We start from the raw sequence: 27,813 nt of genomic DNA on the forward strand, positions 1-27,813 counted from the left end.
GTGATGGGTGTTACTCCATGAGGACCACACTCTACAGTTTGGTCTTACAATTACCCTGGAACACAGACCAGGAATCTGACCTGATCTGTGCAGCAAGGTAGCTGATGGCAGGGGCGAGGAGGGGGCTTTCTTCCAGCAACTCAGGGGAGGCGCCAAGATTCAAACCAAGGTCGTCACTCCCTATTGTAAACGTCACTCCTTGTTTAAAGTTCCTTTTTTTTTTCCTTTAAATCATTTTTTCCCCAGTAAACTCCCTCCTAGTGATTCTTCTCTCTTCCACTAGCATGAGTTTGTCTGGAAGTTAAACAAAACCTCCCTGAGATGCAGAACTCAGCTAACCCAGAGGAGCTGTGTCCAGCGGTCATGAAGGTCCTCTGCTGAGAACGCCTAATAGACGCCAGCCCGTCATGGGCTCAATAAACACAAGCCCATGGGAGAGCAGCCACGGGAGCTGCAGACTCAAATCAGGTGAGGACTCAGCAAGGCTTCAACCCAGGGCATGAGCTGAGACCACCCATTTGGAGATCCTAAAGATTCAGTGACGATAAAATTGGGCTCCACTTAACCCCAACATCACAAGAGAAGCACCCCAGGATGGCTCCAGCAACCCACCTGCCTGTCCTCATCCCTTTTTATAGGACCAGTGGGAGTGAGTAGGGAGCTTCAGACTGAGCATGTGACCAGACGGCTTTAGAGTCATCAGAGTTGCTGATAGAGGCGGACCCCAGGGGGCAGAGCACAGGGGATGCCCTCCAGGCCGACAGCACAGGCGACCTCAAGGGAACGGGTCTCGGCCACTCACTGCCAGGCTGCTCTCGTCACAATAGCCAAAGTAGGAAGAAAGAAAAATAATATAAGAAAAATTCTGTCTATACATACCACGGACTATTACTCACTTAAAGGAAGAAAGTTCTTTTTAAAAAAATTATTTTAAAAGGAAGAAAATTCAGACACATGCTACAGCCTGGATGTGCCTTGAAGACATTATGTTCAGTGAAATAAAACAATTACAAGAAACTGATTGTATTTTCTGTTTTTATTAGGTGTAGAGTAGGCAAATCGATAAAGACAGAAAGTAGGGTGGTGGTTGTCAAGGGCTGTGGGAGGGGGAGGCGGATTTAAGGTCTAGTGGAGTCTCAGGTTTCAGGAAGAAAGACAATGGGGATGGATGGTGGTGATGGCTGCACAATATATGAATGTATTTGATACCACTCACGTGTACACTTAAAAATGGTTAAGTGGTAAATTTTATGTTGTGTATATTTTACCACAGGAAGTAAAAAAGAAAGAAAAACAAAATCCTGTCACAAAGGACAAATATTGTATGATTCCACTCACCTGAGGTCCTGAGAGGAGTCAAATTCATAAAAATCAGGGGCACACTTGTGCTTGCCAGGGGTGGAGGGGAGGGAGAATGTGGTACTAGTATATAATTGGTACAGAGTTTCATTTTTGATGTAAGACATTCTGTGGATGGATGGTGATGCTGGGTGTACAATGATGTGAATGTCCTTAATACCACTGACCTGTACACTTAAAAGTGGGTAAAATGGTAAATTTGATGATTTTCAAAAATTAAAACAAATTGTTAAAAAGCTGAACCTTTGTGGGAAAACATAGCAGCACCTAGACCCTTTACAGTCTGTAAAACACCTTCACACACACCATCGTGCAAGCTACCTCAGCCCTGTGATGAAAACGTTTACTATCTCAATGTCACCAGGGAAAACTGAGGTTCAGACTTGCCCCTAAATGGGGAAACTGGCTGGTCGGTCTGTGTTCTGGACTATGCCATTTCCTTAGAGGAAGAGAAATCCTTAAACCTTCCAGTAGTCTAAAAATGTACTTTCCTGTTGGGGTTATGCAGCCAGTGTTTACGCTCCAGGGAATCAGCCAGAAATAGAGAGAGAAAGAGAGAGAAAGACACAGCACCCAAGCTCTGATGGAAAAAGTGTGCTTTATTGAATTCTATAAGAGTATATATACTGTAATACAAGGTAGCTTCTTCAGATAAAGATCAAGAGATCAGACTTTATTACAAGTTACCAAGGAAGCAAGGAGCAATAGAGGCTATAAGGCCAAAATGTGATCCATATCAAAAGAGGGTCATAAACAATCCCTTTCACCAAATGGAAAAGCTAATGAAGGAAATCCTATGCAAGCATCCCATCTCTTTGATCTCTATCCTGGGAGCAGCTTGCCTGCTCCTCTCACCAGCCATGGACTGATAAGGAAGAGAGGGCTCAAGAGAGACAGGAAACAGCACACAGGAATCCTACTGTTAAACATTCGTGACACTTTCCTTCCATAAATGCTCCCTGTTAGCTTGAGATGAGTCATAAACATCAATTATCTCTTGTCCGAAGAAGTGAGCTCAAGGCCCGAGTCCCTAGGAGCCACAGGGAGCTGAGTCTGGCGGGGCCAATAGGGACCCTCTGCGACTGGCATCAAGTGTCAACTCACTTCTGCAACAGTCCCACCTCGGCAGAAAGCTGCCTGAATTCTTCCTTCACAGAGACTCTGGGGCCCACTCTGCTGTGTCCACATCCCTCCATCTTCCATGAGTGGGGAGAAAATTTGGCATCATGCAGCCCTCCTTGATGGGGATAAAATGGAAACAGTGACAGACTTCATTTTCTTGGGCTCCAAAATCACTGTGGACGGTGACTGCAGCCATAAAATTAAAAGACATTTGCTTCTTGGAAGAAAAGTTATGACCAACCTAGACAGCATATTAAAAAGCAGAGACATCACTTTGCCAACAAAGTCCCCTATAGTCAAAGCTATGATTTTTCCAGTAGTCATGTACAGATGTGAGAGTTGGACCATAAAGAAGTCTGAGTGCTGAATTGATGCTTTTTAAATGTGCTGTTGAAGAAGACTCTTGAGAGGCCCTTGGATAGCAAGGAGATCCAACCAGTCCATCCTAAAGGAGATCAGTCCTGAATATTCATTGGAAGGACTGATGCTGAAGCTGAAACTCCAATACTTTGACCACCTGATGTGAAGAGCTGACTCATTTGAAACGACCCAGATGCTGGGAAAGATTGAAGGTGAAAGGAGAAGGGGACAATAGAGGATGAGATGGCTGGATGGCATCACTGACTCAATGGACATGAGTTTGGGTAAACTCCGGGAACTGGTGATGGACAGGGAGGGCTCGCGTGTTGCAGTCCATGGGGTCGCAAAGAGTTGGACATGGCTAAGCAACTGAACTGAACTGAAGAATTTATAAAAATTTTAAAAAGAACAAATATGTGTATAGATACATGTATAATTGAATCACTTTGCTATATACCTGAAGCTAATACAATATTGTAAATCAACTAACTTTAATAAAACATGGAAACAAATAGGTCACTACCTACTAAGTTCAAAGGTGAGTTGATGCTGGCGAAGTAGGGCTAGAGACTGTCACCAGGGGGAAACCCTTGTTGCTGGAATATCAAACCCTGAGGAGGGCTACAGAGGAGCCCCTGCTACTTGTGCTGGATCTCTACAATCCTAACTCTATGGCTTTCTCCCATTTTCAAAGCTCCCCTATTCCTGGCCTCTCACTGCTAGTCTCCCTGTCTCTCTCTTATTCTGCCCTCTGTGTCTTCTTTAGTCCAAAACAAGTGGTTTCTCCCCGTGACCCTGCACATGTCCCCGGTCCCTGCACTGCTCTAGGGGTGGCCCAGTCGGGCCCTATTGCAGACTCTCATAGACCCAGGTGAGCTCCTCCAACTTCTTCTCCAGCTCCTGGGCTTTCTGCCTCATGTTCTCAGCCGATGCTGTCTTTGCCCCCTCCTGCAAGTCCTGTACTTCTTTCACCAGGGAGTACACGTTCAGTGCCAAGAATAAACCTGATGTGACTCCACTCGCGATGCGGGCTGTTCTAGTCGCTGCCAGAGGTGTGCCTTCGAAAGGTCTCACCTGTTGGGAACTTTGGACAGAGACTGGCCTGGTGGTTATTAGCCTGCTGAGCTCAGTGGCTTCTAATTCAAGGTTGTCATTGGCCACCCTGATGGCATGAATATACATCCCTAAGTCTTTAACATGGTAGAGATCAATTACATAGGATATTATTTCGGCTGTGTCAAGGAGACTGGCCTGGGTTTCTGCTGATGACGTGTTTACCTTTTCCACCACCATGGTGGACACACCTGTTACAGCAGATGCTGCTCCCAGCCCTATTCCAGCAGCTGAGAGTCCCAGACTGAGACCCCCTGTAAAGGGTGCAAGAACCAGGCCAAGGATGCTCAGGGTGCCAGATGCAATGCCAGTGGAGGAGGCTACCACATTGGAGATGGTGCAGTCCCTGTGCACCTTGTCAACATGGTCTGCGAGCTCACGGAGCTTTTTTATGCTCTCCTTCAGCTTCTGTTTTACCTGAGGAAACTCCTTCAAAAACCTCTCCTTTTCCTGCTGGTATTTTTGGAGCCTGTCTGGGTCCTCCCCAGCCAAGTCTGTTAGCAGCTTGATCACATGTTCACGGAGTACATTTCCGTCTTCCCTGTAACAATGAACATTAAAGCCTTAGAAAGAGAATTTGCTTGTCTATGAAACAGGCTCAACAAGCTCTATCCTGCATAAACCACAGAGATTTTATTGTAAATCACAAAAATTTTACTAACGTAAAAGTTTTTCCAACCTTAAACCCTCATTTGGATATTGTTAGTGCTCCATGTACTTATTCAAACATGGAATAAATACGCAAAGGTCATCAAAGGATACCGTTAACTTAAGAGAGATATTTAATAAAGACACCTCAAAGGCAGACCAATACCATCACTTCCAGAATGTGTGTAAAATGGGAACTTCACAGATAAACAAAGAGAAGTGGGATTAGAGCAGAAAACCCTTCATTCAAGGACCTTAGTGTATAGTGAGGAATCCTCTTGTTCTTTGCTCTTGACTGCTAGGATGTGGTCCCTAGGCCCCCAAAATATTCTGGCTGATAAGAATGTCCTTGTCTGTCTGGGACTTTGGCCACTGGACAGTCTGACAAGTTGACATGTGATGGGCCTCTGGGTCACGTGGTATCAGTTCTGACCTCTGGAGGAGCTGGGCTCTAGGGCATTAGTCTGACCTCTGGGAGGGGCTGGAGATGACAGGTCAGGATAATTTGTTGTTAAATAGGGTGAGCGTCCCTGGCGGACAGTGCTCTATGTGTCCTGCCCCACTGAATCCAGGACAGTAACGCATCCTGGGGACAATGGGAGCTTCATGTGTGAAACAGGCCCAGACTCTGCCCTGTGGCTGATGGGAAACTGCATCCTTCCCTGTAAAAAACCATAACTGGGATCCTGAAGCTTTAAGTGAGTCAGTGCTTCCTTCTATGGAGTTCTAGAATCTGAGGGTGGTTGTGGGATCCCCCAACTTTGCCCTTGATGGGAAATGTAAGGACAGTCCTGGGACTGTGCCCTCATACTTTTCAGATTGGCTGTGAACCTAGAATTTTATTTTATTTTTTTTAATAAAAACTCAGCTAGAAGGAGTGATCATTTTGCCTGGCATCTGCTCTTATCCAAGCCTGATACCCTTGGCCTTCTCAGGAGAAGGACACTGGGTCTGTCCACTGCCCATATTGACTGGGAAGCAGGACATGTGCTGTGAGTCCTGTTACCCATGGCCCCTCCAGCCCACCTCACTGACTTCTGACCCAGGACCCAGCACCCCAGATCTCTCAGGGGTTATATGTTAATTTCTGACAGCTTCATGAGCCTGCAACCCAAGGCTGTGTGCAACTTCATGGAACCTCTAAAGATTCAAGACATGAGGAAACACCCATCTGAGTGGCTGAGCCTGAGGAAACTGGCACTTGCACAGCTGGTGAAAGAAGTGTTTTCCTCTTGGGTGGGGATGTGTGAGGCTCCTCAGAATCCCTCAAATGACGCACAATCGCAGCCACTCATTGTGACCCTGGAGGGCTCACTGAGCCACACGGCCTTCCCACTGTCAGGGCAGCTCCACATAGACTAGAAGAGGGTCCCAGATGGAGGGAGAACCCAGGTCCCAGGCAGGGTGTGGAGGACATGGTCACCCAGGGCCCTCTAGCCTAGCATGAGGGGATCCCTTCAGGAAGGGAAGAAATGTCCCCTTTCCCACTCCCAGGACCTCTGTTAGAGTCACAGCCCCTTCATTTCTGTGTCCTTGGGGCCTACTCTCCTCACTCTAGTCCTGGTCCTGCTGCCCAAGGCTGCCTACCAGTCCTCCAACCTGGACCGTCTGCTCCACCCTGACCCTGGGTCTGACCCTGATGCATGCCTCCCTGGGCCTTTGGATGAGATGATTGCACTTGGTTCCCCACCTCTGACCCTGCAGTTCACTCTGAGGCCATCACCACAATCCATCAGATTGAATTGCTATTCCCACTGGACACATAACACATAACAAATCTGAGACTCAAAGTCTTAAACCCACAGGCCCAGAGTTGGGCAGGGCTAGATCCAGGATCCCACCAGGTCCAACCAGTTCCCCTCCAGCCTCTCTGCCTTATTGGCCAGTGGGAACATGCAGTGTTGGTATAATTCCTAAGATGGGGAATGAAAGAGTTCTAGCCAATTCCTAGGAACACAAAATGATATTCGGGTCAGGATTTTCCGTCTTGACCCAAAGGAAGTCCTTCTTGGTTCTGGTCTCCAGGAAGAAGGTCCCTGATTCTTCCCAACAAGCTATCTTAAAATTAAAACACTTAAAATAAAAAAACTTGCAACCATGATCTCAGAGTCCTCCCAATAAAATTGAACAGATGATGAAGCAGAGAGTAGTTCAGTAACTTGTCCAAGGTCATATAACCTGCCCTTCCTTTCAGGTTTCATCTCTTCTCAACCCAACGTCATTCACTGCCAACAAATAGCACAGAGGAAGCAGTCCACATAGGATCTTGAGGAGGAACATCCTTGACCCCAACCATAGGATCTGCTTGGAGAAAACTAGCCTGGGAGAATCTTCCTGGGGGCATGTTGGTGACATTCCTGGTGTACCTGCATGGTTACCTGGACAAATTGACCTGGGTCACAAAATTCTCCCAGGGTTTGTCTTCGAGCAGGAATTTCAGGTGTTCCCATCTCACACTCTTCTGGAGAAACTCAACGACATCCTCAAAAAAGCTTTGGCTCTCTAGACAGAAAAATAAAAATTGAAGATTCAAATAAACTATGGGGTGATGTAAATGGTATCGAGTATAAGTGGTTAAAGTTCACCTTTCTCAGCAGCATTCATCTGGCATGCTGTTGATGGATTTATCTGGGGTGTCAGGTGGACTGTATGCACCAGCCCCAATTCATAAGTTAACTAACGCCCAGACCCACCCACTCTGCAATGACTGTATTAGAAGATAGGGGGCTTTAAGGCAATAATTAGGTGAAATGAGGCCTTAAGTGTGGGGCCTTAATTCAGTAATATCAGTGTCCTTATTAAATGAAGAGACGTCAGATCTCTTCCTCTCTTCTTCTCTGTAGTATTAAGTGTTCTTAGGTTTTCTTTTTCTCATGCATCACTAAGGGAGAAATGAACTCAGGGCTCACATGGAGGGAAACCACAGCACTAGATCTGTGTTTTGATTGATCACGGTGGGTGTGGGTGGAGGAAATAACTGAGCACCTGGGTGTCTGAGGGTTTCCCTTGTGGCTCAGTCAGTAAAGAATCTGCCTGCAGTGCAGGAGACCCAGGTTTGATCCCTGGGTTGGGAAGATCCCTGGGTTGGGAAGATCCCCTGGGTTGGGAAGATCCCCTGGAAAAGGAACTGGCAACCCACTCCAGTATCCTTGCCTGGAAAATCTCATGGACAGAGGAGCCTGGTGGGCTGCAATCCACGGGGTCGCAAGGAGTCAGGCACGACTGAGCAACTAACACTTACTTAGGGCTTCCCTTGTGGCTCAACTGGTAAAGAATCCGCCTGCAATGCAGGAGACCTGGGTTCGATCCCTGGATTGGGAAGATCCCCTGGAGAACGGAAAGGCTACCCACTCCAGAAGCGCAGTGGCTGCCACGGACCACGCAGGAAGTGCGGCTGAGAGGTGCTACCCCACGCCCAAGGTCAGGGGCGACAGCCAAGAGGAGCAACTCCACATCCAAGGAGCGGTGGCTGCGTGGGTTCAGGAGGGCCGAGAGGAGCTACTCCACGTTCAAGGTCAGGAGGGGCGACTCCTCCAAGGTAAGTAGCAGCAGCTGTGCTTTGCTGGAGCAGACGTGAAGAGATACCCCACATCCAAGGTAAGAGAAACCAAAGTAAGACGGTAGGTGTTGTGAGAGTGCATCAGAGGGCAGACACACTGAAACCATAATCACAGAAAGCTAGCCAATCTGATCACAGGGACCACAGCCTTGTCTAACTATCTCAGTGAAACTAAGCCATGCCGTGTGGGGCCACCCAAGACGGACGGGTCATGGTGGAGAGGTCTGACAGAATGTGGTCCACTGGAGAAGGGAATGGCAAACCACTTCAGTATTCTTGCCTTGAGAACCCCATGAACAGTATGAAAAGGCAAAATGATAGGATACTGAAAGAGGAACTTCCCAGGTTGGTAGGTGCTGAATATGCTACTGGAGATCAGTGGAGAAATAACTCCAGAAATAATGAAGGGATGGAGCCAGAGCAAAAACAGTACCCAGTTGTGGGTGTGACTGGTGATAGAAGCAAGGTCCGATGCTGTAAAGAGCAATATTGCATAGGAACCTGGAATGTTAGGTCCATGAATCAAGGCAAATTGGAAGTGGTCAAACAGGAGATGGCAAGAGTGAACGTTGACATTCTAGGAATCAGCAAACTAAAATGGACTGGATTGGGTGAATTTAACTCAGATGACCATTATATCTACTACTGTGGGCAGGAATTCCTTAGAAGAAATGGAGTAGCCATCATGGTCAACAAAAGAGTCTGAAATGCAGTACTTGGATGCAATCTCAAAAACGACAGAATGATCTTTGTTCATTTCCAAGGCAAACCACTCAATATCATGGTAATCCAAGCCTATGCCCCAACCAGTAACGCTGAAGAAGCTGAAGTTGAATGGTTCTATGAATACCTACAAGACCTTTTGGAACTAACACCCCCAAAAGATGTCCTTTTCATTATAGGAGACTGGCATGCAAAAGTAGGAAGTCAAGAAACACCTGGAGTAACAGGCAAATTTGGCGTTGGAGTACAGAATGAAGCAGGGCAAAGGCTAATAGAGTTTTGCCAAGAGAACACACTGGTCATAGCAAACACCTTCTTCCAACAACACAAGAGAAGACTCTACACATGGACATCACCAGAGGGTCAACACAGAAAAATCGGATTGATTATATTCTTTGCAGCCAAAGATGGAGAAGCTCTATACAGCCAGCAAAAACAAGACTGGGAGCTAACTGTGGCTCAGATCATGAGCTCCTTATTGCCAAATTCAGACTTAAATTAAAGAAAGTAGGGAAAACTACTAGACCATTCAGGTATGACCTAAATCAAATCCCCTATGATTATACAGTGGAAGTGAGAAATAGATTTAAGGGACTAAAGCTGATAGAGTGCCTGAAGAACTATGGATGAGGTTTGTGACATTGTACAGGAGACAGGGATCAAGACCATCCCCATGGAAAAGAAATGCAAAAAAGCAAAATGGCTATCTGAGGAGGCCTTACAAATACCTGTGAAAAGAAAAGTGAAAAGCAAAGGAGAAAAGGAAAGATATAAGCATTCTGAAAGAAATGGGAATACCAGACCACATGACCTGCCTCTTGAGAAACCTGTATGCGGGTCAGGAAGCAACAGTTAGAACTGGACATGGAACAACAGACTGGCTCCAGATAGGAAAAGGAGTACGTCAAGGCTGCATATTGTCACCCTGCTTATTTAACTTATATGCAGAGTACATCATGAGAAACGCTGGGCTGGAGGAAGCACAAGCTGGAATCAAGATTGCCAGGAGAAATATCAATAACTTCAGATATGCAGATGACACCACCTTTATGGTAGAAAGTGAAGAGGAACTAAAGAGCCTCTTGATGAAAGTGAAAGAGGAGAGTGAAAAAGTTGGCTTAAAGCTCAACATTCAGAAAACTAAGATCATGGCATCTGGTCCCATCACTTCATGGCAAATAGATGGGGAAACAGTGGAAACAGTGTCACACTTTATTTTTCTGGGCTCCAAAATCACTGCAGATGGTGATTGCAGCCATGAAATTAAAAGACGCTTACTCCTTGGAAGGAAAGTTATGACCACCCTAGATAGCATATTAAAGCAGAGACATTACTTTGCCAACAGAGGTCCGTCTAGTCAAGGCTATGGTTTTTCCAGTTGTCATGTATGGATGAGAGAGTTGGACTGTGAAGAAAGCTGAGAGCCACAAAATTGATGCTTTTGAGCTGTGGTGTTAGAGAAGACTCTTGAGAGTCCCTTGGGCTGCAAGGAGATCCAACCAGTCCATCCTAAAGGAGATCAGTCCTGGGTGTTCATTAGAAGGACCGATGCTGAAGCTGAAACTCCAATACTTTGGCCACATCATGCAAGAGCTGACTCATTGGAAAAGACCCTGATGCTGGGAGGGATTCAGGGGGCAGGAGGAGAAAGGGATGACAGAGGATGAGATGGCTGGATGGCATCACCGACTCGATGGACATGAATTTGGGTAAACACCAGGAGTTGGTGATGGACAGGGAGGCCTGGCATGCTGCGATTCATGGGGTCGCAAAGAGTCAGACACAACTGAGTGACTGCTCTGAACTGGGTGTCTGCATGGGCGTTTGAGAACAACAGAACTAGTACCTGCCTGGGGCAGTCACCTGGTAATCAGGTGTGTATAATGGAAGCACTGGGCAGGGGCCCTAACACACCACAGCGGAGAGGGGATTCTAGAGAAGGGGAGAGGTTTCTACTTGGAACTAACACATTCCAGGTAGGGGGAACAGCACGACACTAGGCAGGAGTTGCTATGCGGTAGGCCCTGGCCCTGGCCCAGGCCACGGACATACATTATATTTGGTCCTCATCACAACATAGGGAAATATCCTTCTCATTTTACAGGTTCGATCAGGTCAGGTGCTCCAGATCTGGGAGGCAGATGTGGGAGGCAGCAAAGGCCAGATTGGGGTTCAGTTTAGAGTCCGCTGACCCTCAGAGAGCAGCTGGGTGGGCAGCAGGGCGAGCGGTGGAGGAAACAGCCTCTGTGTTGACAGCCCAGGGTCTGGGAGCAGAAGGAGGCTTGGACCAAGGGAGAGGGCAGGAGAAGCTCCAGGGGACCTCCCCTCCCTGTCCCACCTGGCCTTGGAGACTTCCTCTGCTGTGCCCGCCCCCTCCATGGGCTGTCCTGGCCTCACTTCTGAGTCATTAGCAGGGGGTCAGAAGGCAGGGGGAGGAAGTTAGCATCTTGTCTGTGGCTCCCTGAGGACCAGGAAAGAGGCTGTGGGGACAGACCACCAAGTGTTAGGGGACTCCCCATTGCCTCTCTGGGGGATGCTTCTCCACGCCTTTCTTGGTTCTTGATTACTCGGCAGGTTAATTTGGCCTGGAGGCACCACCCTGAATTCTGGGTCACAAGTAGGAACCTGCCAGAGACGAGGTGGCTGACTACCTGAGCGGTTCCTGGGATCTTCTGAGCTCATGGTGGCAGCAGCAGGGTCTCAGAGATCTCACCCTTCTGTGTCAGGCTGGAAGAAGGTGTCGTTTCACCCTTGGGGAAGAGAAAACAGATTGTGGGCTTGATCATGTGTGAGCAGTGGCTGTAGGGAGCAGCGAGGGGCATGGTCCTAGTTTCCCCTGGGACGGCCACCAGCGCCACCAGGGACTTAACCCAGCGTGGTCTCTGTCCCCTGGGCTCTGCAGATCACTTGTTAAGGAAAGTTACTCATCCTCCCACCGTCCTCCCCAACCAGAGTCCTGCTCTCTTATTGGGGCACAAGGAGAGGATAATCAGAGAGGAGACAGCCATCTGCGAAGTTACAGGAGCAATAAAACCAGAGACAGAAGAACAGGTAGGAAGGGAATACTCTGGAAATTACAAGAGGTTGGGACCGCTTGTGTTACTAATTGCTTATAGGTGATATTGATCCACTGTCTATGACATGCAGGCTCCTGAAACTCACCTAAACTTAGGTCAGTCCAAATTTTCACATTTCTGTTGAAGCCCAGCCTTGAACCCAAGTTGTTATGATCCAAATCCCAGGTTTGTGATGACTAAGCTCTACTTGCTTTAATGTACAAAAATGTCTATTTGTGGATGCATGTTAATCGGAAAATGACTTTTTACTGCAAAATGATGTCATGCACCCTGTGGTCGAGTCTCTGCCTTGATAAAGTTCCCGGTGCTGAAGCTCCCACAGCCCACATCTTCCTCACTTCTGCAATAGCCTTTATCCCACAAACCTTTTTTCTGGAGTCCCACCAGCCCCACTCCAATCCCTGCAGCCCTTCCCTGGTCACCTGAGGACCTGAATGGTGTCCTCTGCTGTCCACTCCTGTTTGTTGGACTTCAGGCTGTTTTTAATCCTTTATGTAAATAATAGTACAAAGAACACTCTTCTTGTATAAAACTTTGCCTACATTTAAGATTCTTTCATTAAGCTATTTCTAGAAGTATAATGCTGGATCCAAAGGTATCAACACCTAACATTTTTTCATACTTAAGCTACTTTGTTAATCAAAGAGACTGTACAAATTTACATTCACACATATCATATGTGATGGTGTCCATCCTTTGTCTTGCCAGTTCTCTATTATTTTTTTAAATAGCAGATCTTTATATAGAGAGAACTTCTTTTGGTTCTGGTTGTGACTATCTTGTGTTGGGAGATGAGAAAAGAAGCCATGTTAATTATACCTAGGCAGTATTTTAAGAAGGCAAAAGAGTACTTATTTAAGTATTCTTCCTGAGACCTGGCTGAAATGATAGTAAAGGTCCTTATAGTTACAGTAACAGCTATTCGTGAGCATGGCTTGTATTTCTGATTTTGCTCTGCACTGGTAGTTACTCTAACTAAGAGTCTATAAATTATAATCATATTGTTCTGATAACCAGGAGGTGTGTACCACTGTGTACCCATTTACAGCTAAGGAAGCTGAAGCATAGATGTTCTATGATTTGCCTGAGGTCAGAAGCCTTGTTCATGGAGAACTGGACCCCACCTCACTCTCTGGGCTCAAGACCCCATACCTGTCTTCTTCTCACTTTGCTTCTAACAATAATAGTAATAAAAAAGCAGGGATGGTGGCGACAGGAAACCAGAGTCTTCACACTCCCTCCCTGGGCTGAAAATTATGACTGCTTTTTATTTAACAATTGCACATTTAACCTTGCTCTGGTCTCCCCTCTCCATAGATAAAGTTACTGAAACAATCACTGGTAAAACTGTCCCTGCCATTCTCTACAGCACCCAGTCTAGAGTGGCCCAACTTCCTTAGAGTTTTTCCCAAACCCCCTAACCTGAGCCCTGATCCTAGAATCTTTCTTTCTATCACCTTCCCTCTGCAATGCCCAGGGTTCCCCTCAAGAAGAGTAACCATCAGCTTGATTACTAGGGAGTATGCCTGGTGACACAGGCTGTGGGCACTGACTGTGTGGATGGGAGAGAATTTACACAGACAGACCTGTCTCCAGGCAGGTGGGAGAGGAGAGCTGGTTGGTCCCCTGCCTCCTTCTCTGCCTTGAGGCTGTAGGTCCCCAGGAACCAGGGCAGCCAATTGAAATTTGGAAACACAAGGACCAAGAGCCAAGGCAGAAACAGGAGAAGAGCTTGGGCAGAAAGGCTGATCCTGGATGATGCCGAACACTTGAAAATGCATTTGGACCCTTGACCTCATCCTTCCATCCTTCCCTGCCATTCTTTTCCTGGTCCTGACACTTGTCTGGGGCCTCAGCTGGGTGTGGATGCTGGACAGTGCTTCCACTGCTGGATTTCTATCCAGGGCATCCTCCTCTGTTAGCCTCTGATTGGTCACTGCTCAAAAAGCCTATCAGTGGGAGAGAGGAGGACCCTGAAAAGACTCCCCACCCAACTATATGGCCAGATGCAGAGGCCTCCCCTCCATGTGGGCAGAGATTCTCACCAAACATCTCCCTCCATGTGGCTGCAAGTTATCCACCTTGGGCAGGGAAAGTGGGGGGGTGCGGTTAGGGCAGGATCAAGTGCAGAGTCCTTAGCCCATCACCAGGCCCTCCTGATGCTCCTACTCCTGTCCTCCTCACCCTCCTGCCTTCTCAGGGCCTGGTCCACGGGCCTGGAGGACTCCCAGCTCCCTGGACTCTGATTCCCCCCCAGCCTCCAGAACTTCACTCAGGCTGCCCCTCCTTCTGCAATGCCGTTCCCCACCTGCCTCACCAGGTGAAATGTTACCTGTAATTAGAGTTCCCACTCCAAAGCCTCCTCCCCGTGCTGTCTCATCCAGTTCCTCTCCAGTTTCCCCTGGAATCTTACACTTTCCTGGTTGTGGGTCTGTTTGTGTGGAGTTTCTTCAGCTCCCAGCACTGGGCAGGTGCCCTGTCTCTTCTCTGCTGCTCCTCCTGCTCCAGGGCCTCTGGGGCTCCCTCCACCCTCCCGGGCACAGCCTGGCTAGAATACGAGGTGTGGGACCCATTACTGGGACATGAAACCACCAACTTCTTGAAGACACAGCACCACACCTCTTTTACCTGAAGTTGGGTAATTCCATTTGCTTTCCTTATCTGTCTTGATAGAAGCTCTTTCTGACAGAGAATGCCATCAGATTTCTGACTGTTTCCATCTATGGGCATCCCTTGCTTTCCAAAAGATCACCCTCTGCCAGTAAACTGTGAGGTGAGGCCTACATCCTCTTCACACTACGCCATCTTGGTTTAGGAAAGCTTTTGTAGGAATACTGTATTTTCAGGTGGCAGGAAACACCTGTATTTCCTCATGTTTCCTTACTCCAGCCATGATATTTTTACAGGAGGAGAAAGAGGAAGAGAGAATTGTGGAAAGGCATGGGCTCCTGCTAAAATCTGAATAATGCCTTACTGCACTGAAGGCTCCTTTAAAGGCAGAAAAAAACAGTGTATTTCTTCTTGATTGCAGTAGATACCTGTTAAATAAATCCTGCTTTAAGGAGATAAAGCAGCAGATATGCAGGAAGGAAGGTGGGGAGTCTGGGAGAGCAGGAGAGGAGGAGGAGAAAAAAAAGAAGGAGGGAGAAGGTAGAAGGTGGAAGAAAAAGAGAAAGAAGAAGAAACAAAAAGCTCTAATCAATTAGTGAAACCTAAAGGGATCTAAAGGTAAACCAGAATGAAAAAAAATCTACAGACAAACTGGAAGAAAAGAAAACATTATGCAAAACATATTGGAAAAATACTGCTAACTTGAGGAAAACTCTCACCAAGACACAAATCCCAGAAAACATTGGACCTCTTAAAAGTTAGAAATTGCTAAGGACACCGTAAACCAAATCAAAATGCAAGAGACCTGGAGACAATGTCTGCAACACTTAGAGAAGATAAAGGTGAATATCCCCAACACAGAGAGAAGCTACAAAGCCATATGAGCAGAGTGAAACCAGCTTTTAAAAATGGGTAAGAGTCAAGGCTATGGTTTTTCCAGTGGTCATGTATGGATGTGAGAGTTGGACTGTGAAGAAAGCTGAGCTCCGAAGAAATGATGCTTTTGAACTGTGGTGTTGGAGAAGACTCTTGAGAGTCCCTTGGACTACCAGTCCATCTTAAAGGAGATCAGTCCTGGGTGTTCATTGGAAGGACTGATGCTGAAGCTGAAACTCCAATACTTTGGCCACCTCATGTGAAGAGCTGACTCATTGGAAAAGACCCTGATGCTGGGAGGGATTGGTGGCAGGAGGAGAAGGGGACGACAGAGGATGAGATGGCTGGATGGCATCACTGACTCGATGGGCATGAGTTTGAGTAAACTCTGGGAGTTGGTGATGGACAGGGAGGCCTGGCGTGCTGCGATTCATGGGGTCGCAAAGAGTCGGACATGACTGAGCGATTGAACTGAACTGAACTGAAGAGAACTGAACAACACTCCCTGGGGAGGTGGCTTGTCCAGGGTCACACAGCTCTCCATGGGCAGAGTAGAGGCCAAGACTAGGCCTTCTGACACTGGTACATAAGTAGGGAATGTGATTTTCTTTTATTTTATTTAAACTGATCAAATTATACACTCTGTTTTTATTATTATTATTTTTCTTTTTTTAGCTGCACTACCCACTATGTGGGATCTTAATTCCCCAACCAGGGACTGAACCCACAACCTGTTCAGTGGAAGCAGGTAGTCTTAACCACTGGACCACCAAGGAAGGCCCAAGAATATGATTTTAATAACCTCAAAGTTTCTAAGTTTATTTATGCCTGTCTAAACACATAGATCTAAGCCTACAACCTTCCTGTTACACTAATGTGTCTACAGTTTGACTTTTTATCTTAATATTACAAAACCAGGATCATGATGCAGATATTGTGTAGTAAGCCCTTCTCACTTCCTCCATCTGGATCATCTTCCTCACACATGATCAACCATCATGGGCAGCCCTTAGCTGAGGGCCCAGAGAGCACAGGAAGGCAATGTCCTGCATTTTCTCACTTGGTCTCCTGCCCCTCCCCTCTCAGGCCTCAGTTTCCCTCTAGGACCTGGCACTGAGCAGGCACTCAGAGACAGGGTGGTGATGAACCTGGATTCCTTGTATCTCAAAAGGAACACTTTCGCCACCCTGGGGGCAGCCTCAAGATGGCCAGCCCATAGGAGAAGAGGCTGTGATTCTCCTGTTCTCTGCCCATCTGCTTTCTCCAGATTTCCCAAAGGGCTGAGCACCCTTAACCTTCCTTCTGGTTGTCACCACTGTCTGTCTGTCACCACTCACATCTCAGGAGTCCACATCCTGAGCTGAGCCCACCTGAGCAAGTCTCAACCTCCCTCTGCACCGTTTAGGGGCCTTGGGGGTGGGAGGAAGCCCTCAGACACACCTGCCCCCACATCCAGGCTCTGCCTCTGCTTAAGCTGCCCCTCTGGCCATGACCTCATCTCTCTGAGCTTCTGTTTCCTTTTTCTGTCAACTAGTGACATCATCCTTTTCTCAGACAGTTGTCCTGAGGATGGGGAGATGAGCGGGTCCTACTCCCTGCTCACCCAGGAGTCTTCCTCTGGTTGAGTGTGAAGAAGATCCAGTTGTTCTCAGCTCTGCAGATGCAGCCACCAGCTGTGCAGTAAACCACACACACCCTCTGGGCCCAGCTATAACTGGAGAAGCAAAAGCGAAAGTGAATGCCCTTACATCTGGGTTGCTCAGATTAAACAAACACCCTGTCCCCCAGGCCCCACCTCCCTTAGATAAACAAGCCCAGTCCTGTCCTGTGGAGTCCTTCATGGCCGAGCACATTGTGCCCTGGGCTCTGTGAAGGAAGACCTGCCAGCAACAGACTGTGAGGTCCTTTGCCAAGAGTGCTCCATCTACTTTGTGGTCTTCTTCCCAGCCCCTCCACCCTCTCCATCCACCCTCACTCACCAGCCTGCCTGCCTTATTCACCTCTGCACTGCCAGTGCTTGGCACAGTCCCAGAAGATACCAGCTGCTTACTGCATACTGGTCATACTCCTGCTGCTGAGGGGCACACTCATGCGGGTTCCAGGCACTTCCTCCCTCAGATCCTTCTTCCAGAAACACCTGCTCCTACCACCTGGCAAAGTTATGCTCATCTTTCAAAGCCCAGTCCTGGCACCACTTCATCTGAGAAATCCTCAGGAAGTCCCCTGCTCTGCTCCCATCGTACCTGGGAGATAGCCCTAAGTCCACCACTTAGCCATTGTGTGCATGTCACATACAACCCTTATAGACTCACTTCAGTTCAGTTCATTCACTCAGTTGTGTGTCCAACTCTTTGCAGTCCCATGGATTGCAGCACACCAGGCTTCCCTGTCCATCACCAACTCCTGGAGCTTGCTCAAACTCATGTCCATTGAGTTGGTGATGTCTAGGTCCCTGTAGTCTTGTCCATGAGGGTAACAAAGACACCAGTGACTTTGGTCCCAGTGGCCCAGGCTGGGTGACCAAGGCCATGTGGATTGATGCAGAGTTCACAGGAAGGGCTGAGAGCACACTGCTCTTTTCTACCTCAACTTGTTTCTGCTTGACAATAGGTCTATTTGGGAGGATTTTGTAGGAAGTCCAGAGTCTTAGTAACTTAGGAAAGTCTACAAGAGAGGGCCAACCCTGTTTCCTCTGCCCATGATGACTCTTTTTTGGGGAACCTAAAAGGAAATAGGGTTTGTTCTCTCAGGAGCGCATCAATCAAGGTGCTCACTTCCTCTCCCACTGTCATCTAGCACCTGTCTCAGCAGTGAGGGCAGGACGGGGAGGGGGGCAGCACATTGAGTCCCCAAGGTCAGGAGGGGCAGGGGAGGTGGCCTCCCAGCACCCCTGGAGGTTCTCCTGCTCTCTCCCTTGATCTCAGTCTCCTCTTGCTCCCAGGCCCTGGGGCATCACCACAGAGGCCCTTTCCTCCAGCTCTTGCCCTTGTCCACCCAGCTGCTCTGTAAGGGTCAGCAGACCCTGAACTAAACCCCAATCTGGCCTTTGCCACATCCCACCTGTGTGACCTGGAGCTCCTTAACTGACCTCACCTTAAGATGGAAATCATGTTTCCCTATGTGTTCATGAGGGTGAAATCGCATGTGTGTCCATGTCTGGGACCAGTGCCTGCCACACAGTAGGTCCTGCTTAGTGTGCTGCTGTCCCCTCTCCCTGGAATGTGTTAGTTTCAGGTGGAACCCTCTTTCTCTAGAATCCCCCCTCCCCACACTGTGTTAGGGCATTTTCCCAGTGCTCCCATACAGGAGCCCCTGCTTACCAGGGGTGACTGCCTCAGGCAGATACTGGTCCTATTGATCTCAAGCACCCCTGCAGATACCCAGGTGCTCAATTGTTTCCCCCACCCACCTCCCCTTCAATCAATCAATACAGAGTTAATTCTGTGAATTCCCTCCAGGCAAGTTCTAGTTTCCTTTCTCCCTTAGTGATGCAGGAAAAAGGGAAAAATTTAGAAGCCTTCCAGCTGAGGGGGTGGAGAAAGAGAGAAAGAAATCTGATGTCTCTTCTAATAAGGGCACCAATCTTATTGGATTATGACTCTACACTTATGGTCTTGTTTTACCTAATTACTGCCTTAAAGGCCCTATCTCCTAATACAGTCATTGCAGGGAGAAGGATGGGTCAGGATTTCAACTTATGAATTAGGGGCAGGGGGAACAGTCTATCTATAACCCCAGGTGAATCCATTAACAGTACCCCAGATGACTTTTGCTCAGGAAGGTGAACTTGAACCACTTTATGTGTGTTCTTGTTTGCTCAGCCACTCAGTCGTGTCCAACTCTTTGCAACCTCATAGACTGTAGCCTGCCAGTCTCTTTCCGTGGGATTCTCCAGTCAAGAACACTGAGTGGGCTGCCAGTTCCTCCTCCAGGGGATACTCCTGACCCAGGGATGGAACTCGCATCTCATGTGTCTCCTGAATTGCAGGCAGATTCTTTATTGCTGAGCCACTTTAAACTCAATACCATTTATGTTCCACCATAATTTCTTCTAATCTTTTTTCTTTTTTTTTTTTCGGTGTAGAGAGCCAAAAGTTTATTGGCGATGTCACTGAGTGTTTCCCGGAGAGAGAATACAGGGAAGAACTGCAGTTCCTGATCACTGAAGACAATGCCTGGGAGATTTTTGTGGCTGAGGCCAAATTGTCCAGGTAAACCACATATGTGTGCCAGGAATTTTATCCAGATCTTCTTGGGAAGATCTCCCCAGGCTAGCTTCCTCCTGGCAGACACACCTCCTCCAGGCAGGATCCTACGGTTGGGATCGAGGTTGTTGCTTCTCAAGAGCCATCAGGAATGTTTCCTCCATGTCATTTGCTGGCAATGAACAGCCTCAGGTTGAGAAGAGTTGAAACCGGTAAGGAAGGGGCAGGTTATGTGACCTTGGACAAGTTACTGAACTACTTTTGGCCTTACTTTCTTCATCTGTTCAATTTTATTGTGCGGAAAACTGAGATCATGTGTGCAACGTGCTTCACATGATGGCTGACACAGAGTAGGTGCTCAATTAATGCTAACTTTTAAAAAACTTGTTGTGAAGAGACGAGATCAAAGTTCTTTTCCCTAGAGGTAAGAACCAAGCTGGACTTCCTTTGGGACAGGTCAGAAAATCCTGCCACCAACATCACTTTGTGTTGGAAGACCTTTTAGAACTAACACCCAAAAAAGATGTCCTTTTCATGATAGGGGACTGGAATGCAAAAGTAGGAAGTCAAGAAACACCTGGAGTAATAGGCAAATTTGACCTTGGAGTACAAAATGAAGCAGGGCAAACGCTAATAGAGTTTGGCCAAGAGAACATACTGATCATAGCAAACACCCTCTTCCAACAACACAAGAGAAGACTCTACACAAGGACATCACCAGATGGTCAATACTGAAATCAGATTGATTATATTCTTTGCAGCCAAAGATGGAGAAGCTCTATACAGTCAGCAAAAACAAGACCAGGAGCTGACTGTGGCTCAGATCATGCACTCCTTATTGCCAAATTCAGACTTAAATTGAAGAAAGTAGGGAAAACTACTAGACCATTCAGGTATGACCTAAATGAAATCCCCTATGATTATACAGTGGAAGTGAAAAATAGATTTAAGGGAATAAATCTGATAGACAGAGTGCCTGAAGAACTATAGACGGAAGTTCGTGACATTGTACAGGAGACAAGGATCAAGACCATCCCCAAGAAAAAGAAATGCAAAAAAACATAATGGCTGTCTGAGGAGGCCTTACAAATAGCTGTGAAAAGAAGAGAAGTGAAAAGCAAAGGAGAAAAGGAAAGATATACCCATTTGAATGCAGAGTTCCAAAGAATAGCAAGGAGAGATAAGAAAGCCTTCCTCAGTGAACAGTGAAAAAAAATAGAGGAAAACAATAGAATGGGGAAAATTAGAGATCTCTTCATGAAAATTAGACATACCAAGGGAAAATTTCATGCCAAGATGGGCTCAGAAAAGGACAGAAATGGTATGGACCTAACAGAAGCAGAAGATATTAAGAAGAGGTGGCAAGAATACACAGAAGAACTGTACAAAAAAGATCTTCATTACCCAGATAATCTCGATGGTGTGATCACTGACCTAGAGCCAGACATCCTGGAATGTGAAGTCAAGTGGGTCTTAGAAAGCATCACTATGAACAAAGCTAGTAGAGGTGATGGAATTCCAGTTGAGCTCTTTCAAATCCTAAAAGATGATGCTGTGAAAGTTCTGCACTCAATATGACAGCAAATATGGAAATCTCATCAGTGCCCACAGGACTGGAAATGGTCAGTTTTCATTCCAATCCCAAAGAAAGGCAATGCCAAAGAATGCTCAGACTACCACACAATTGCACTCATCTCACACAGTAGTAAAGTAATGCTCAAAATTCTTCAAGCCAGGCTTCATCAGTATGTGAACCGTGAACTTCCAGATGTTGAAGCTGGTTTTAGAAAAGGCAGAGGAACCAGAGATCAAATTGCCAACATCCCCTGGATCATCAAAAAAGCAAAAGAGTTCCAGAAAAACATCTATTTCTGCTTTATTGACTATGCCAAAGCCTTGACTGTGTGGATCACAATAAACTGTGGAAAATTCTTCAAGAGATTGGAATACCAGACCACCTGACCTGCCTCTTGAGAAACCTCTATGCAGGTCAGGAAGCAACAGTTAGATCTGGACATGGAAAGACAGACTGGTTCCAGATAGGAAAAGGAGTACGTCAAGGCTGTATATTGTCACCTTGCTTATTTAACTTATATGCAGAGTATATCATGAGAAACGCTGGGCTGGAGGAAGCACAAGCTGGAATCAAGATTGCCAGGAGAAATATCAATAACCTCAGATATGCAAATGACACCACCCTTATAGCAGAAAGTGAATAAGAACTAAAGATCCTCTTGATGAAAGTGAAAGAGGAGAGTGAAAAAGTTGGCTTAAAGCTCAACATTCAGAAAACTAAGGTCATGGTATCTGGTCCCATCACTTCATGGCAAGTAGATGGGGAAACAGTGGAAACAGTGGCTGACTTTACTTTTTCAGGCTCCAAAATCACTGCAGATGGTGACTGCAGCCATGTAATTAAAAGATGCTTTCTCCTTGGAAGGAAAGTTATGACAAACCTAGACAGCATATTAAAAAGTGGAGACATTACTTCGTCAACAAAGGTCCATATAGTCAAGGCTATGGTTTTTCCAGTAGTCATGTATGGATGTGAGAGTTGGACTATAAAAAAAGCTGAACTCCGAAGAGTTGATGCTTTTGAACTGTGATGTTGGAGAAGACTCTTGAGAGCCCCTTGGACTGCAAGGAGATCCAACCAGTCCATCCTAAAGGAGATCAGTCCTGGATGTTCATTGGAAGGACTGATTCTGAAGCTGAAACTCCAATACTTTGATCACCTGATGTGAAGAGCTGACTCATTTGAAAAGACGCTGATGCTGGGAAAGATTGAAGGCAGGAGGAGAAGGGGACGACAGAGGATGAGATGGTTGGATGACATCACTGACTCAATGGACATGATTTTGGGTAAACTCCTGGAGTTGGTGATGGACAGGGAGGCCTGGCGTGCTGTGGCTCATGGGATTGTAAAGAGTTGGACACGACTGAGTAACTGAACTGAACTGAACTATAATAAGGAGGGAGGATTAGGTAAAATTTATAAAGAAATGTTGTGTATTAAAGTTCAGATTTATGAAGAAGTTAAAAAATGAAGCTATGATGTCTCTTCTGTGTGGATATAATATGTCTATGTGTACCTTATAAATACTACATTTCCTTTGCATTTGTTTTTGTTCTTCTTCAGCTGCTAAGTCATGTATGACTCTTTGCAGTCCCATGGACTTCAGCACCCTGGGCTTCCCTGTCCTTCACCATTTCCTGGAGTTTTCTCAGTCTCATGTCCATCAAGTTGGTGATGCCATTCAACCATCTCATCCTCTGTCATCCCCTTCTCCTCCTGCCTTCAGTCTTTCCCAGCATCAGACTCTTTTCTTTGGATAGTTGTTTTTTTTTTTTTTTTTTTTAATCAAAATTAACTTTTAAATGAGCTCTGTTTAACTGGTAAAGAAAAGTAAAAAGCTTGCAAATCAAACGTTTAAAAATACAATAGAAACTAGTGCAAATGAATTTTAGGTTTTTGTGACTTGAACAATTTTCAGGATTAAATTAATCTCTGGTACTAAAGTTTTTGGTTTAAGTTTATTAATTAATAGACACATCTTTAGAGTCATCAATATTAAGTATAGTACTTCCCCATCAGCATACTTCTGTATTTGTTTCCTCTGTCTGATTAATTTTCCCCAAACATGGATAATAAAGCAAATATATACATATAAATACAAAGTAGGCCTAGCACCAAGGAATATGAAGGACTCATGGAAGGTAGCAACCTCTCTGGTAACGAGGAACAAAATATATTGATTATCAGTGCTTTCTATGGAAAAATTTGCAATCAAAAGGGCAAAATGATGGGGAAAATGTTCACATACTTAAGTTTGGGAAAACCTTTCTGGCTTATACAGTGTTTAATTTAAAGTTTAGGCTAAACAAAACAGCGTGCTTATGACCTATTAAACATACATTGTTATATGCTTTAACTATTAAAAGAAAAAAATACATTTAAAGGTTAAAATGGAGTAACTGTGGTTCAGATATCGAAAATGGAGCTAATCGCCATTGTGTACATGGTTTTGGACATTTTATTACCAAGAAATTGAGGTTCCTAAACTGTAACAGATTTAAAGATACCACCATCTGTTTTCAAAACTATATCTGCTAGCAGCTGCCAATTGCAACTTGACAGCCCCAAGATCTCGTCTTGTAATTATAAAAACTTTCTCTTACTTTAGGAATTGTACCAACCTAGATAGCATATTAAAAAGAGGAGACATTACTTTGCCAACAAAGGTCCGTCTAGTCAAGGCTATGGTTTTTCCAGTGGTCATGTATGGATGTGAGAGTTGGACTGTGAAGAAAGCTGAGTGCCAAAGAATTGATGCTTTTGAGCTGTGGTGTTGGAGAAGACTCTTAAGAGTCCCTTGGACTGCAAGGAGATCCAACGAGTCCATCCTAAAGGAGATCAGTCCTGGGTATTCATTGGAAGGACTGATGCTGAAACTGAAACTCCAATACTTTGGCCACCTCATGGGAAGAGTTGACTCATCGGAAAAGACCCTGATGCTGGGAGGGATTGGGGGCAGGAGGAGAAGGGGACGACAGAGGATGAGATGGCTGAATGGCATCACCGACTCAATGGACATGAGTTTGAGTAAACCCCGGGAATTGGTGATGGACAGGGAGGCCTGGTGTGCTGCGATTCATGGGATTGCAAAAAGTCAGACACGACTGAGTGACTGAACTGAACTGAACTGAATGGCAAATGAAATATTGCAAGCAACTGCCTCCAAGAAGACACTAGATTCTTGAGCAGAATAGTATAAGATAATAAAATTACTTTAAATTGTGTTTTTATTTTTAACAAAGAGACATGTGGAGTGGCCAATAGCTCCTGTTATATATGATTAATACTCCTGAAAAAGTTAAAACCAAAATTTATACTAATTTAAGATGTTACTTGGTTACTAGAAGGTGCATAAAGAGAAAATACTAAGAAATTACTTTCCTGGTTGACATCTAAAATAGAATATTTTTAGAAAATAACACATAGTGCATTTTGATCATTATTCTTACCTTACCTACTAATTTTCAAATATTTATTCAGGTGCTATAACAAAGTAATCAAAGAAAAATGTATTTTGTTTTTGTGATACAAAATATTGGTGCTAAGCTTTGGTCTAGGGACTATTTCCAACACTGTGTCCATTCCCCAAATTGAGGCAAGACCATACTGCATTTCAACAGGAAGCAGCCAGAGCAGTCATTGCTTTATTACCTCAAAATTTGGGGAAAGGTGATAAGAGAATGGAAACTAAAAATGAGTTCCTCTGGCAAGTTTATAATTAACTTCTCTTTCTAAAATTATATTTCCTTTCCTGTTCCATTCCTGTTCCTCCTCACAGTTGAGGAGTATTCAAAAAGGGGGCAGGGGACAGAGGGATGTGACCAAGCAGGACCCAAAGAGACCTTCCCAGGACAGAACTCTCCTCCACCCTATGTCCTCAATCTACCTTAATTAAATAAAAACATGTTTGCATCCTAGGCCTCCCCCAAGTTCCAAAGAATAAATTAATTTAGAGAAGTGAGAAAATGTAGAAAGAAAGAAAAGAGTTAGCAAGACAAAATAATAACTGTTTAGCCACTAAACAAATTCAAGAACTTTTATTTCCTTCTCAAGAGCTAATATTCTGAATTATGTCATTTGAATCATGCCATCACTTCATGGCAAATAGATGGGGAAACAATGGAAACAGTGACAAAGTTTATTTTCTTGGACTCCAAAATCACTGTAGATGGTGACTGCAGCCATGAAATTAAAAGGAACTTGCTCTTTGGAAGAAAAGCCATGACAAACCTAGACAGCACATTAAAAAGCAGACATGTTACTCTGGCGACAATGGTCCATCTAGTTAAAGCTATGGTTTTTCCAGTAGTCATGTATGGATGTGAGAGTTGGACCATAAAGAAAGCTGAGCTCCAAAGAATTGATACTTTCAAACTGTGGTGCTGGAGAAGATTCTTGAGAATCCCTTGGACTGCAAGGAGATCAAACCAGTCAATCCTAAAGGAAATCAGTCCTGAATATTCATAGGAAGGACTAATGCCGAAGTTGAAGCGCCAATACTTTGGCCACCTGATGCAAAGAACTGAGTCACTGGAAAAGACCCTGATGCTGGGAAAGATTGAAGGCAGGAGGAGAAGGGGATGACAGAGGATGAGATAGTTGGATGGCGCCACTGACTCCATGGACATGAGTTTGAACAAGCTCCAGGAGTTGGTGATGGACAGGGAAGACTGGCATGCTGCAGTCCATGGGGTCACAAAGGGTCAGACACCACTGAGCTGCCGAACTGAACTGAACTGACAGGACTCCTTGCTTGGTGCCCCACAATAAATGTTGCAGTTTCCTTTACCACAACCCAGTGTCAGTAGGTTGGCTTGAAGGTGCATGGCTGAGAGGACCCAAATTTGGCTTGGAAACACTCCATCTATGTTGTCTTCCCCACATAGGACCTCCCATTACTCCAAACCACATTCTGAGCAGAGGACCCAGCAAGTGTAGAAAGGCAAAGCCCTGCATCTCCCTGCTTGGTCTCGTGTCCCTCTTCAGAGACAGGGTGTGTGAATAAACCGTTATTCCTTGCATCTCAGAAGAAATCCTTTCCCCCCCATCAGCGTCAGCACAGCACCCTGAGGGTAGCTTCAAGGTGGCCACAGGAAGAGAGGGTGTGACTCCTTCATCCTCCTCCACCCCCTCTGCTTTCTCCAAATTCCTAAAGGGCTGAGCACCCTAAATATACACCTTCCTTCAGGGGTCAGTGCTTACATCTCAGGAGTTCACATCTTGAGCTGAGCACACCTGAGAAGGTGCCGCCCTCCCTCTGCTCTGTTTAGGAGCCCCAAGGCAGGAGGAAGCCCTCAGACACACCTGCCTCCACATCCAGGCTCTGCCCCTGCTTCACCTGCTGCCTCAGCCATGGCCTCACCTCTTTGAGCTTCCATTTCCTTCTTCTGTCAACTAGTGACAATCATCCTTTTCTCAGACTTTCATCCTGAGGATGGGGAGATGGGTGGGGATCCTACCACTCTTGCTTACCCAGGAATCTTCCTCTGGCTGAGTGTGAACAAGATCCAGTTGTTCTCCCCTTGGCAGATGCAGCCACCTTCTGTGTGTCTCTGCAATAAACACACACACTTTCTGGACCCAGATATACCCAGAGAACAAAAGGGGGAAGTGAACTCCTTCACATCTGAATTGTTCACATCAAACAAACAACCTGCCCACCAGGACCCACCCTAGCCTAATCCCACCCTCCTGCTTGTCCCCTTTGAGAAGCAAGCCTAACGTTGACATGCCAGAGCCTTCCTGGCTCAGCACATCCTGTCTTGGGCTCCATGAATGAAGACCTGTCACCAACACACTGTGAGGCCCTTGGCAAATCACTCCCCTACCCCACTGTTGGGGCCTTTTAATGGACTGGAACCTGGTGGTCGGGAGTCGATGATAAGAAAGTGAAAGAAGGAAAGAGGCTAATATTCCCTGGATTACGCAGCCATCCTTTGTGCTCCAGGGAATCAGCAAGAAATAGAGAGAGAAAGAGAGAGAGAGAAAGAAGGACATGGGGACCCAAGTCTCTGGTGGAGCAAGGGTGCTTTATTGAATTCTGTAAGAGTATATATACCATAATACAAGGTAGCTTCTTCAGATAAAGAGCAAGAGACCAGACTTTACAAGTTACCAAGGAAGCAAGGAGCAATAGAGGCCATAAGGCCAAAAGGCGATCCATATCAAAAGAGGGTCATAAATAATTCCTATCACCAAATGGAAAAGCTAATGAAGGAAACCCTATGCAAGCATCCCATCTCTTTGATCTCTGTCCTGGGAGCGGCTTGCCTGCTCCTCTTGCCCCGACAGGGACTGATAAGGAACAGAGGGCTCAAGAGAGATAGGAAACAGCACACAGGAATCCTCCTGTTCAACATTCCCTGACAGTTCCCCCTATTTTATTATATTTGTAAAAAAGGTCCTGACCATTTGAGTTTGTTTAGTTTTAACAATTTTTGCATAAAGGCAATGGTAAACAACAAATATAATTGCCAAGACAATCACCAGAGTTATGGTTCTAGACCCGATGCTGTGGGTGATGCTTTGAAACCATCCTCGTGGGTCTAGCCCAGATAATTGATCAGCTAGTTGTTCAGCTAAAAT

The 27,813-nt window shown here is 45.9% G+C and overlaps 1 protein-coding gene across 3 annotated transcripts; it reads right to left on the reverse strand.

Annotated features, from left to right (window-relative positions):
- Nucleotides 1-1,940: 1,940 nt before the first annotated feature.
- LOC133043920 (apolipoprotein L3-like) lies at nucleotides 1,941-26,773 on the reverse strand. Of its 3 annotated transcripts, XM_061125346.1 has the most exons (5): nucleotides 26,701-26,773; nucleotides 17,051-17,161; nucleotides 11,536-11,634; nucleotides 6,981-7,104; nucleotides 1,941-4,495 (listed from the first exon to the last, which is right to left on the reverse strand). In XM_061125346.1, the coding sequence occupies exons 3-5, from the start codon at nucleotides 11,564-11,566 to the stop codon at nucleotides 3,688-3,690; spliced, it is 963 nt and encodes a 320-aa protein (XP_060981329.1). In that variant the 5' UTR covers nucleotides 11,567-11,634; nucleotides 17,051-17,161; nucleotides 26,701-26,773; the 3' UTR covers nucleotides 1,941-3,687. The 3 variants fall into 3 exon arrangements, with proteins under 3 accessions (XP_060981329.1, XP_060981330.1, XP_060981331.1); XM_061125347.1 differs by lacking the exon at nucleotides 17,051-17,161; XM_061125348.1 differs by lacking the exons at nucleotides 17,051-17,161; nucleotides 26,701-26,773 and adding an exon at nucleotides 14,294-14,372.
- Nucleotides 26,774-27,813: the final 1,040 nt, after the last annotated feature.

This window comes from Dama dama, chromosome 22 (assembly GCF_033118175.1).
Source record: "Dama dama isolate Ldn47 chromosome 22, ASM3311817v1, whole genome shotgun sequence".
NCBI lineage: Eukaryota > Metazoa > Chordata > Mammalia > Artiodactyla > Cervidae > Dama > Dama dama.